Source organism: Gossypium hirsutum, chromosome D05 (genome assembly GCF_007990345.1).
Source record: "Gossypium hirsutum isolate 1008001.06 chromosome D05, Gossypium_hirsutum_v2.1, whole genome shotgun sequence".
NCBI lineage: Eukaryota > Viridiplantae > Streptophyta > Magnoliopsida > Malvales > Malvaceae > Gossypium > Gossypium hirsutum.
The window spans coordinates 18,674,903-18,688,123 of NC_053441.1; the positions used below are offsets into that span (position 1 = coordinate 18,674,903).

At 35.6% G+C, this 13,221-nt stretch overlaps 2 protein-coding genes across 2 annotated transcripts; both read left to right on the top strand.

Annotated features, from left to right (window-relative positions):
- The first annotated feature begins 369 nt into the window (after positions 1-369).
- LOC107905603 (protein DCL homolog, chloroplastic) lies at positions 370-3,995 on the top strand. The gene is made up of 3 exons (XM_016832300.2): positions 370-1,951; positions 2,945-3,059; positions 3,560-3,995. Exons 1-3 carry the CDS (start codon positions 1,644-1,646, stop codon positions 3,728-3,730), a joined length of 594 nt encoding a protein of 197 aa, XP_016687789.1. The 5' UTR covers positions 370-1,643; the 3' UTR covers positions 3,731-3,995.
- A 6,521-nt stretch (positions 3,996-10,516) lies between these two features.
- On the top strand, positions 10,517-12,482 carry LOC107905604 (cyclin-D3-1). The gene is made up of 4 exons (XM_016832301.2): positions 10,517-11,439; positions 11,544-11,745; positions 11,902-12,032; positions 12,132-12,482. Exons 1-4 carry the CDS (start codon positions 10,960-10,962, stop codon positions 12,411-12,413), a joined length of 1,095 nt encoding a protein of 364 aa, XP_016687790.1. The 5' UTR covers positions 10,517-10,959; the 3' UTR covers positions 12,414-12,482.
- Positions 12,483-13,221: the final 739 nt, after the last annotated feature.

The following is a 13,221-nucleotide window of genomic DNA, read 5'->3' on the forward strand; positions in this document are numbered from 1 at the left end:
CACGAATGGGGAAGAAAAGTCATGGTAGCTATACGGGAACTCTGGCTTGCAACAACCGGACCATGATCTATGTCTGGTCAAGTATTTTCTTACGGTTAGTGTGGTTCACTTCCCAGCATTGCGGAATACGCTGGCAAATCCATGGCACCCTCTACTGTTACGGGGCTAGACCTTTCGTCTCGCAATCCGTACAGTCTTAGGCGATCCGATTGCTCCAAACTCGCCTGAGTCAGCCTTTACGCCCAAAAGTGAGGATTTTTTAGAACTCCTCCAAGGCACCAATTTGTATAGCAGAAGCGATTATGCCAAAAGAAGCTACCAATGAACAACAGAAAGCCAAAGAAAGAATGCACACAAAGTGTTTGGGTAAATGCTCAAAGAATTCTATTACTCTTAAGAATTCAGCTTACAATGGATGAGTACAAATGATGGGGAGGCTCTCTATTTATAGTTAAGCTCCCTCAAAACTGACGGTCAAGATACATTTACATCAACGGACGAGATTACATATCCCTTGATTTTAAGGATTTACAAGATATGTCATATCAAATCTAATCTAATCTTTACAAGATATGATTCACTTAATCTTCTAAGATTAATTACCAAATTACTCTTAGTTGCCATATCTTTATTATCGGGCCAACCAGGCTTCAATCTGATAAGCTTCTCCAATAGTTCTTTGAATCGGGCCAGTTCTCGTGGGATAAATGTTCCCCATCTAATTGATAAACCTCCATGGGGCGCATCTTGTGCCATAGTCACGGGCTTTGCACTTTGGCCCGTGACACTAGGGGGTGTTCAATTGTCAGACCTGTGTGAGAAAATATTCTTGTTCAAATTCCGATGGCAGTCGTCATCGCTCAACAAAAAGAAATTCTTTTTGCCGGAGGTAAGAATACTTTATGAAACCAAATGACAACAACAAGATGAAGTTTGTTGGGTCAGTTGGCAACCAACATCAATTTACAAAAGAAATTCTTTTTTGTCGGTTGCGAAAAGTAACCAAACAAGAAAGATCTGATAGCGGCAAAGAAAGACATGGTACCACTAGAAAAAAAAGAAGAAATAAGGGTCGAGCAATAAAGATAGCAAATAGGAAATCATGATGCCACAAGAATAAAAAAAAGAAAGAAAATAGGGGTTGAGTACTAGAAATAGAAAAAATGAGGCTAATCGAATCAGGAAATGCTTAACCGAAAAATAGTACCAGAAATATCAAAAAGGAGGCTAATCGAATCAGGAAATGCTTAACCGAAAAAGAGAGGCGATTGATCTTTCAAGAGAGGCCCATTCAACTTCTCAGAAGTAGTCTTAAAAATGAAAATGTATTAAAACATTATGAGGAGTTAAGGAAGGCCACATACCAAATTGAGATACCAATAGTCAAGGAGATTAGGTTTAGTTTAGGTTTTCGTTTTCCACTTTATTTTTAAACTATTTTGTGGATTGTTGGGTCTTAAGCCCAAAACTATGCATAATTTTATTTATTTTTTGGTTTTGACCCCTTAAATTTAATATCTACGGAACCAATCGCGCCCAGACATCCTCAAAACGGCGCGTTTCGATTCGATCCCTTCCAAAAAGGTGAAAAATGTGATCAGTAAAGTGATCCTCAGTTCCTCCACCACACTTCACTCCCGCATATGGCTGGTCCTCTGCTTCTTAAAGGCATCCCGCTCCTCCGGCTTCGGCTGCAACGGTACAACTGTCTCTCCGCCAGAATCGTTTCTTCTCCGTGCCGTCCTTGGTGCGCCGCCGCAGAGCCGACTGGGCACCAGGACGAGGTATCCTCTTCGGAGAAGAGTAGTGTGGTGCTGACCGTGAAGGATCCACCGAAGTACCATAGGTGGGATGATCCTGATTACAGGAAATGGAAGGATAAGGAGGAAGAGATGCTTCGAGACATCGAACCTATCATTTTGCTAGTTAAAGAGATTCTTCACTCTAGTAGGTCAGTCTCTTAGGTCTTAGCCCTATTGCTTTTAATCTCTACTTTTGGACTCCATCTACGTAATTTTTTAATAATAGGATTATGCATTCGACCATTCACTAATATGATTTCATTTCTGCATGGAATAATTACGGTTGAATTAGTTTTGCCTTCTGGTTCAGAAAGGAAAAGGTAATTAAAGTAACTTGAATTTCTGAAGTCCTAAAGTGCAGTTTATATGAATCATTTTTACATACCGCTGACGATGGTATACGTTTAAATTAGATTATGCTTCCTGCTCCTGGTCGTATTTAAGAGTTGTTTTAATAGAAACCTTGAGCTACTAGTGTCAACAAAAGAGCACTCTGATGTTACCTTATCAGTTATCATATTGTATGTCCCTTCCAAGCCCCGCTACTCCCATCAATAACCCACGTTATCCTCTATAGTCGAGGACAGAAAAGACAAAAACTGAATTGGACATGGTATTGGTAGGATATGCAAGCATCATATCCAATTTTATATTTATGAATTTCCATAATTGTTAGATGCCCATGTATATTTTAAAGAAAAAAAAATAGATGGGGTGCATGGAGTTCCTCTATTTACCAATGTTTTTATGAGGGAAAGAATAATAGAATTCTCTCTGTGGTTTTCTTGTCAATTTGCTAGAAGTGGTTAGACTGGAAAGCAACAACTCTCTAAATGTACTTGTGTTTCTAAAAGACACGAATATGTTGTAATCTATGCTAACCATCTTCTGAGGTTCTTATGGAAAAAAATTCTCCAGAATTGTGATCAACTATTTCTTTTTTCTAAATTACTAATAAAATTATGTTTTATCTTAGAACCTGTTATTTACACCACTGGTAGAAAGAAAGTTAACTGATGATTTTGAGATACTTTTTGGAAGTAGCAGCTAATAAGTCGAGTAAATCAGTCTGTGCAGTGCGACACGATTAAATTTAAGTCAGCTTAGTCATTATGATTCTTCTATTTATTTCCTAATGTTAGGTATATGGATGGGGAGCGCTTAACTGTTGCAGACGAGGAAACTGTGGTAGAGAAGCTTCTTCGTCATCATCCACATTCTGAAGATAAAATTGGATGTGGATTTGATTGTATAATGGTGAGTTTCTGACGGCATCGTCTTTTGCCGGGTCTTTCAGTGTTTTGGTCGTGTTGCTATATAATCAAACATGTGGTCTGGGTAAATTTCACAGTATTTCCATAGTAAGGCTTCTTTGTAGGCTACTATAGAGCCTGCATAGTGAATATCTACTTTAAACTTAAAAGAGTGAAGTTGATTATTTTGTATGTCCTACTGTCAAAAATATTTCTTAACACTATATTAGTTAGCCTGATTCTTTATCTAAAGTTTTGGAATTTGCTCATCCAAACTTTTATTTTTCTAATGAAATGCTCATCTAAACCTTTTTAATCTGCCTGCTAATGTGGCTTTTCTTACCGATGAAAGTGAATACCGTTTTATTGTTCAGTAGCTAATGGTTGGATGCAAATAACCTGGCAGTGCTGCCTTTCATGTGTAGATATATTCTATGATTGTCTAGCTTAAATTGATGTTGGCTTTCTAGAACAAACTAATAATGTGCTTAATCTCCTTTGAAGGTTGATCGACATCCTCAATTTAGACACTCAAGATGTCTCTTTGTTGTTAGAACTGATGGTGGATGGATAGATTTCTCATACCAAAAGTGTCTCCGAGCGTACATTCGAGATAAATACCCATCTCATGCAGAAAGATTTATTAGAGAACATTTTAAGCGTGGTAGTGGCTAAAATGTGAAAACATAATGTTAATAGCGGTGTGTGAGTACGGTTTTGGTGTCACTGGAGATGTTTTAAGATTTCATTTGAGTAGAGACATTGTGAATTTGTATTAGCGACTTATATAAGCCTTGAATTATAGTTGTCAATGTAGTAGATGATCCTTGACTGACGCCTCATGTTCGTTGTAAATGAGGACAAAGAAAATGATTATTTTGTAAGAAGCGTTTCTTGAGATCCTCAGGTATTGGCTGTTATATAACGTTACTAGGATTTTCGAAGTGCTTTATTGTACGTCTGGAATTTGTCTCAAGAGCTTGTTAGACGGTTTAATCCCTTTCCAAGAACTTTGCGGTATCTTGATTCTTGATATTAAAGACGTAGACGTAGAGTACATGTTAGAAGAAAATTGCTTTAACGTTCCTGCTAGTTTTTCTTACACTGATGTGAAATAAATCCCATCTTTGGTGGTTGATGAAAGTGATGAATTTGTTTTCATCTTCACAATGTCTGATGGATTGCATCAAATGGTAACAAGGGTCTTTTACTATCGCTGCTCAGTATGTTTGGCATAATAGAAGAGAGTTAAAACAACCTTGAATCACCTCACTGGTGGTAGAGATAAATGACCGACTTTAGATGGGGAGCACTTGGCGCGGTTGGCCTTAAGCTTTATGGCAATGGAGGTCACTGCTTGCAACCAGAACATTTCCACCTCCTAGGATTCGGATTTGAAGTTGGGATTTAGACAACTAGTTACCATCAACAATTAAAAGCAGGTGCAAGCTATGGTTTGAATCGTGATTAAGGGATCAAAGTGATGATTAGATTTAGACAGGCTACCCTATGGCCGCTGGATGGAGAAAATCCACATGGGTTCTTGCTTACCTATTATAGTGTTTTCATGGTACATATGGGAGCACAATCATATGTGCTAAACACTCGAGTCAAGGAAGAGAGATGATGGAACATCTTCTTTCTATTAAAAGCCCCTGAATATTGTTGTGATCCAATTAGCTGGCTTGTGCTTACACAGAAGGTTTGGTGGTGGCCTTAAAGGCTGCAAGCTATTGGGTTTCATGAGTCCCAATAAAGGGAAGTCTTTGCTTTCTGTGGTGTACGATTTGAGTGAGATGGCAGAACAACTCAAGCCATACTTTCTGATTCCCAAGTTGGTGCGGCCGTGTCCGACTTTGACCAGGCTTCCCTACTTACTTTAACCCTCTGTTTTTGTTTTTAGGATTTTTCAGAGGAAATTAATACTATATGTAAAATAGACTAAATATCAAAGAAATAAATTTCAAAGCTCCACGGAATTATGAAGCTTGATTTCTCACATTTGTGTATGTGAATTCTGGATTTGATTCAATCTTAACACTATTTTATGTTTACATATCTTATTCATAGATAATTATATTTATTTAACATAATAAATGGATGTGATTATTTTTTGAAATGCTGAATCAAATAAAAAGTTTATGCATAATTGAGTTAAATTAAAGTTGCATGTATCACACTGAGTCTCTTAGTTCATAACATTTTATACTTTCCAAAGAAAAATCAAATAAAGTTTTTATTCAAGTAAACTTGTAGATAAGTTTCTATTAACTTACACATTGACCGATAGCAATCTATAATAATTACAACTTATTATTTCTAGTGGGTTATTGGGATTTCATACTTTTATGTTTGAATCTTGCTTATATAAATAGAGTATTCCTTTTAGATTTTATATTCATCCAACTCAAGACATACGCTACTTTTTACAGATTTCTTCTTAAACTTTTATTCAGTTTAAGTTCTACTCTCTAAGTTATATCTAAATTTAATTTGATTTGCGTTCAAATATATTCTAGTTTTTGATGAGTTTTCTTCAATTCTAATTTGTTTTAATCTCACATGTGTGGGCATGTTATGTTCTAACTTATTCTAACGTTCGGTGTAACAACCCAATTTTTAGTGGTGTCGGAAATAGTAGTTCGAGACCACTAAATCCGAGTGAGTTAAAAAATTTTATTATTTCGTAATTATGATTTAAATGTGATTTTAGAAAGATTTATGAAATAGTGATTTGAGTTTAGAAAGAATTATTAAGTTAAATGGTTTTAAAAACAGGATATCGAGACCTCGATTTTATAAATATTTACGGAGTGTCATTGAGTTAGTATTAAAGTTTTTTCAGAAAATTTTAACGTTTTGATAGTTAATTAATTAAAAAAGACTAAATTGAAAAAGGTGCAAAACTTGTTAAAGTGATTAAATAGCATAAATGGTAAATAAGGGAGGACTAAAAGGGAGATTAGACACCCAAGGAATGGCTGAGGCGGCATAAGCAGAAAAAAATCTTGGAATTAGGTGATTTAAGGGTAAAATTGTAAATTTTGTGAAATTAAGCTTAAATAAAAAGAAATCTAAAGATTTCTAGGCAATTCTTCTTCAATTCTCAGCCAAAAACAGCCATTAGATAGGTTCTCAAGCTGGGTTTTATATTTTTACTTCATGTAAGTTTAATTATTGCTTTTCTCTTGAAATTTTTATGTTTTTGAGACTTTCATTAGTTTTTGATTTTATGGGTAATTTTGAAAGTTACCATGGATGAGTGCTGGATGTTTATGATGAATTAACATGGAATGGAAGCTTTAATTTTGTTATATGATGATTTTATCAAGTGATTTCAATAGAAATTGATTTTAGGATTAAATTGTGAAGAACTAAAGAATTAGGGTTTGCCATTAAATTTCTATGTATAAAAGGCTGTAAAATAGCCTAAAATAATTAGATAAATTTTCAATTGAGAAAAATTAGCTCAATCGACAGGATAATTGGTGAGGGACTAAATTATATAAATTATAAAAGTTGGAGTAATTGTATAATTGCAAAATTTGAAGGGTATAAATTATGAAGTGGACTTAAATTGAAATATATGCTAATGAATGAAAAATTTTACATTCTAGATCAAGAGCTTGTAGATCAACGAGAAGAAGGGAAATTAGCCGAGTAGTCTTTGAACTATTACCAATTTTATAATCCAACCCAGGTAAGTTCATATGGTTAAACTTTCATGATTATGTGTTAATTTAGGAATGACATAATATATTTATTTATATTTTGTTGTTGAAACTAATATTATTGTAAAAGTATAAAAATTGAATTGAATGTTTAAAATGAGTAAAACGCAGGATTGAGTACGATCGTTCCGTGGCAAAGAATGAATTGATGGATAAGACCATGGTTGGACCATGGCAATGTTTAAATGTACGGCCATAGTTGGGCTATGGCATTTTAATGAAAAGATCATAACTAAGTTATGGCACCTTGAGCATAAGACCATGGTTGGACCATGACAATATATATATGTAAGACCATAACTGAGCTATGACATTCTAATGATAAGACCATAATTAGGTTATGACACTACAAATGTAAGACCATGACAGGGACATGGCAATGCATGTGTAAGACCATAGTTGGACTATGGCACAAAAAGAACGATGTACTCATATCCGTAAGCCATTCTTCGATTCAGAAAGAAATAGTAAAAGACTTATGTGATTGAATTGAAATATTTATAGATTATTATTGATATTGATCTGAAGGAAGTGTGTTTATTGATTATATTATAATTTACAGGGGAAAATGTATGATTTATTTACAATTTAATTTATTATATTAAGTTCGGTAAGATCAATGTTTAACTTATTGAACTTACTAAGTGTCATTAAGCTTACTCGTGTTGTTTAATGTTTTTGTAGATTAACGTGTAATCGGGAGATCAGATCAACACATCAAGTTACACTATCCAGTTTAATCTAGTAGTTTTTGCAATGTAAAATTTGGTTTATTTGGCATGTATAGGATTGGTTTGGCAATGCAATAGTTTGAATTGTGGCTGTTAATCTAAAATGTTTGTATGTATGTAATTAGTAGTATAATTTGATAAATCAATGAAATGAGTTAAATAGGTAAGAATAAGTAATTGAAATATTTGTGATGTTATGTTATGTGGAGAACACGTTTTAGCTTGAATTGACTGTTTGGTTGGGATATATTGGTGTATGTGATTATTGAGTGCAGGTTAATGTCAAAATAGGTGAGAAAAGTGGCCTTAAAATGACCTATTTTCGTCCACACGGGCAGAGACGCAGGAGTGTGTCTTAGCCGTGTGTGACACACGGCCTAACACATGGGCATGTGACTTGGCTGTGTGTCCCCTATACCTTAAAATTTCAAACAAAATGCCCAGGTTTTTACACACGGCCTAGCACACTGGCGTGTGACTTGGCCATGTAACCCTTGCACCTTACACATGGCCTAGCACATGGGCGTGTGTTTGGCCGTGTGACCCAAGTCAAAGAGTTACACAGGTAATGACACGAACTGGGACACGGCCGTGTGCCTCATATCGAATGCCCACACGGCCTAAGACATCAGCGTGTCACACGGCCGGTCACACGGGCGTGTGTCCCTTGCTTCTAAGAAATTTTTTGAGATTTTGGGAAAAATTTCCTGAGTACCTGGTTTAGTCCCGATTTACTTCTAAGGTGAATATTGGCTCTCGAGGGTCTATTTAAAGGACAATATGAGTGTTATATGATTGATTCTTAATACGTGTAACAAAGGTTGTGAAACAAGCGTATTTAATTCATAAAGTTTGGTAATGCTCTATAACCCTGTTCCCGTGACGGATAAGGGTTTGGGGTGTTACATTCAGTCTATTTGTATGTTGTAATAACTTAATTCTGATTATAATTATTTAAATATGTATTATTTGTGATTATACTTTGCTTACTTTGAATTTTAGTGAATCTTTTAAGTTATTTTTGGATATCTTATCATTTTTTATGAAAATTTCATGGTCAATTTATAGATTTTTAAATTTTTAATATAGTATTTGGTATTTGAGTTTGGGTTCAATGTTTAATTTGACACATATGCTCTGATAAAAAAAATATTTATACTTAATTGAGACGAAAAAAAAATATAAAATTAAACATCGAAATAAAACTCAATTAGACTTTATGTACCAAATTAAATATTAAAGCTACATTAAAGTAGGTTAAGATCGACATAAAATTTATTGAACTTTAGTATTCTCATATAAAGGTGTAACTAAGTCTGATTAGTGAAGAAGCATAACATCGACTCACATATTTAAACAAATTAAACTGATAATCGCATTTAGTTATGAACATATATATTATTTTGATGTTAAATCATGGCATTGCCTCTGTATGATGGTTTCAGCATTATAGGTAATATCAATTTATGAGGTGGAGACCAAAGACACCCACCACTGCTATCTACCATTTCCGTTCACATCCTCCATTGATTTTCGTAGAATGGTATAAGAATTTACCAAAAAATTATCATAGCCTCTCTCTCTCTCCTGCTTGCACTAAACACACATCGATTTTTCTTTTTTGCTTGCTGTCCTCTCAATAGCTTCATTTATAGGGGATCGAGCCCGTAAAGAAGGAAAGTGAGGGTGTAGTAGGAGTAAAAGCGAAGCAAAGAAAGCAACGCATCAAGCCCCAACATCCTACACGCGTCCTCACCTATACCCCCACAGTGCGATACATTTTTTGCGATTAGCCATTTTCATTTCATTTACCGCACCTTCCATTTTGCATGGCTGAAAGGCATGAAGTTTTTCTTTAAAAAAAGAATCTTGAAGTTGAAGACAAAAACAAAACGCAAACAGGGTCTCTTCATTATTCTAGAATTAACCCACTGTTGGTACCCCCAAAACAAAAAACAAAAAAGGTAAAAAGGAATTGAGTTGTCGTGCTGGAGAGCAGTAAATTGCATGGGGAACTGTTCTGTGCTTTTAATTTCAAACTTTATTTTTTTTTGTGGATTTTCGCCAACCATGTATGTATGTATATATATATACTCTGCATAGTAACTTTCACTTTACAATGGAGGCCGCATTAATCAGCCCAAAAGGAACACCCTACTTGGAGATATATTAATTGGGTAAAAAACAGGGTACAAAATAAAAGCTCTTACACCCCTACCTAGAAAAACTTGTAGTAATGTGTAAAACAGCTAGAACCTACTTTAGAGATACCCCAATTTATTTCAAGAATAAAACTGTGCTGTATGGTTAATGATAAGACAATGATTTATTTATATATTCATTTTCATGTTTGGAATTAGAAAACAACCCTTCATTCAACCTTCAACTAGGGGACTTAATTTTTTATTCCTGAAGGAACTTTTAATCCTCCAATTGTTGATTTTTTTTAAAAATATTTTGTTCTACGGAACAAAACAGTATGACAGTGCAACCATAAATGATATTCCTCTATACATCTTTCCCAGAACCAGAGAAGTAAAGGAAGAAGATTAAGTAGTAAAAGATTGTTTAATTAATATTGATGTTCTAAAGTTGTATCCAGGTCCAACCAATGAGAGTTCCAAAACACATCCAGCTCATCATCGTGCATGCATCAAGATTTTACTTGCAGTATTTTTTATGAATCAGTGGAGATTCTTAATTTTCCCAAATCATGTTATGAATACATTGACAGGCTTGCGGGTTCAAAATATATCCGGTGCTATTATTATAGATATTAGATATTAGAGTTGCCCCGCCCCAAACCCCTCACCAGTAGTTTTGCTTTGTGTCTTTGGGTTTGGGGCACTGCAATCACAGGTTACTTTCATGTATTGGGTTTTGTGTACAAAATGCCAATTCCAACCTTCACCCTTTTTTCTTTCTCCCCAAATATAAATGCCAAAAAGGCAAATTTCAAATATAAATCCCTTGGTAATGAAAAAAAGAAAAATTGTAAAGTCCAAATTGGCATCGGAAGGAGAAGGGATCGGTTGGACGGGGGTCCAGAGATACAAGTTACGGAATGTCACGTGTCGAGTAAATGTAATGCATGGCCCATGCCATGATTCAGGTCTGGATCCGATAGGCTTGCAATAATTAAATAAACAAAAAACAAATCCATAAAAGAAAATTTCAACTACTTCCTGCTTTCTAAGTACTAACCCTTTGTTTGCTGCAGCTGAGCTGAGCAAACCCACAAAACACGTCCTTTTGCTTACACTGCTCACTTCCCTCCCAATCCTCTAGTGTTTCAGATAGGGATTAGAGAGAGATGCCTCAAGCTCTGTCTTTTGGCCTCTCGTTCTTCGTCTTCTTATCTGTTCTATAATGAACCCAACATAAACATTTTTAGAAAAGAAAAAAAAAAGAGAGGAAAAAAGCTATTCTTTGGTGGTGAACAATGGCTTTGAACTCTTCTTTTGTTTTTGATGCACTTTATTGTTTAGAAGAGAATTGGGAGGAAGAACCCAGAGAAGGCTACTTTGTGGAAGTAGAAGAAGAAGGAAGTTGTTACAATCATGGGATTAATCAGTCGAACTCTTTTCCCACTTTGTTAGACCAAGACTTATCCTGGGAAGGCGATGAACTTTCCTCTTTACTTTCAAAAGAAGAGCAGAATCTACTGTATGATAGCCTTCAAAGCAATGGGAATCTAGCTGGGGCTCGCCGTGAAGCTGTGGAATGGATGTTAAAAGTCAATGCTCACTATTCCTTCTCTGCTCTCACCGCTGTTCTTGCCGTCAACTATCTTGATAGATTCTTGCTTACGTTTCCGTTCCAAAGTGAGAAGCCATGGATGTCTCAACTAGCTGCTATAGCTTGTCTTTCTCTCGCTGCCAAAGTGGAGGAAACCCAAGTGCCTCTCTTGCTGGACTTGCAAGTATTTATCCATGTTACTTTGTTAGCTGAGTTTTCTTTACTTTTTCTTATTTATTGGTCATTTGATTCAGCCTATTAATCTTGTTTTGTTGTCGATCTGTTTAGGTTGAGGAGAGCAGGTATGTGTTTGAGCCCAAAACCATCCAAAGAATGGAGATTTTGGTACTCTCCACCCTTCAATGGAAGATGAACCCTGTTACCCCACTTTCATTTCTTGATTACATTGCAAGGAGGCTTGGATTAAAGGACCATCTCTGTTGGGAATTCCTTAGGAGATGTGACCGCACTTTAATCTCTGTCATTTCAGGTTAGCACCAAAACATGAACCATTCTCCTTTATCTATCAGATACTATTGATAAGAATTGAATTGAATGCCTTTTGTGTAGAAGAATAAATAAGATGAATCCCATTGCTGTATATCTGTTTTCTGCGATTCTCATATTTCATTTAATTCATCGGCAGACTCTAGGTTTATGTGCTACCTTCCTTCTGTAATGGCCACTGCTACAATGCTGCACGTTGTGGATTGCGTAGAACCTAATCTTAGAGTTGAATACGAAAACCAGCTATTAGGCATCCTGGGAATTGATAAGGTATTGTTTTATCTTCACTTATTCTCTTTCATCACTAATTCTAATTCTCTAGCTTTTGCCAAGTGTTAGTCTTAAATCTTGATTCTTCCTTTGGAACAGGAGAAGGTAGATGAATGCTGTAAGCTGATAACAGATCTGGTAACAACAATAGTTCAAGGGAACCTATCAAAGAAACGTAGGTTTAGTAGCTCAATTCCACGCAGCCCGAATGGCGTAATGGATGTGTGGTTTAGTTCCGACAGCTCGAACGATTCGTGGGCGGTGGCATCATCCGTGTCCTCTTCACCCGAGCCTCAATCCAAGAAGAGCAGAACTCAACAACAACAGCTTCTGGAAAAGCTAAGCCATGGTCCTTTAGATTTTCTCAGCATTCCTCGCTAAATTTCCATCTTCAATTTCCTTAGACCATAAACAGTCTTTTGGAATAATAACATTGCTCTTCTTTTTGTATTACGATGCAAGTTAAATTGCTTACCATCTCTGCATTTTCCTATACCAATTGAGCCTCATCTTCAGATTCTGATGCTTAAAACCATCTGCTTAGTCTGAATGGTTTTGAAATTTGCAAGCAGAGATGGTTTGCATTTTATCCGGAAGAAATTTCTTTTGTTTTTTCTTTTAAAAAAAAATATGAACATAGCAATGCAGAGTCCTTAGCATTAATGCTTTAGGCCTTTTTGTTGTTTTATCTTTTGTGAGGAATAATATTGAAATTTTCTTCTAAAAGAAATGGGACATTTATAATATACTACGTCCACATTGTCATGATTGAAATACATAGGGAATTGTGTATTTATATATCAGAATACATGCAGAATAATATACTTTTGTACGTATATATATTGAAATACAATAGCGAAATCAAATATGGGGTGGAGTTGGGGATCAAAAAACCAAAAGTGCGGGACGTTGAAAGTGTCCACATAACTTGAGTTTTTGTTTGCATGTGAAGGGAGGAACATGTTGTCGGCCACCCACAAATTTTGGGTTATATTTTTTGTGACCATAATTTTGGGGTTTGACCTCGTTGGAAGAGCTCATCTTCGTTTGAATTTTGCCCCCTGCTCTGCTGAGTGAGTGGTGTCCAACTGAGTGAGCCAACAGCGTTTTCGAACCATGATTTTTTAATTACTCTTCTTTGCTTGCCTTGATTTATCATCTAAACCCTAAACCATCCCATTTAAAAAAT

Bases quoted from the DNA above. Each gene is read 5' to 3' on its own strand.
- LOC107905603 (XM_016832300.2), top strand. From the start codon at position 1,644: ATGGCTGGTCCTCTGCTTCTTAAAGGCATCCCGCTCCTCCGGCTTCGG. The intron at 1,952-2,944 runs GTCAGTCTCTTA...TCCTAATGTTAG, and splicing joins GAGATTCTTCACTCTAGTAG to GTATATGGATGGGGAGCGCT. The intron at 3,060-3,559 runs GTGAGTTTCTGA...TCTCCTTTGAAG, and splicing joins GTGGATTTGATTGTATAATG to GTTGATCGACATCCTCAATT.
- LOC107905604 (XM_016832301.2), top strand. From the start codon at position 10,960: ATGGCTTTGAACTCTTCTTTTGTTTTTGATGCACTTTATTGTTTAGAA. The intron at 11,440-11,543 runs GTATTTATCCAT...CGATCTGTTTAG, and splicing joins CTCTCTTGCTGGACTTGCAA to GTTGAGGAGAGCAGGTATGT. The intron at 12,033-12,131 runs GTATTGTTTTAT...CCTTTGGAACAG, and splicing joins GCATCCTGGGAATTGATAAG to GAGAAGGTAGATGAATGCTG.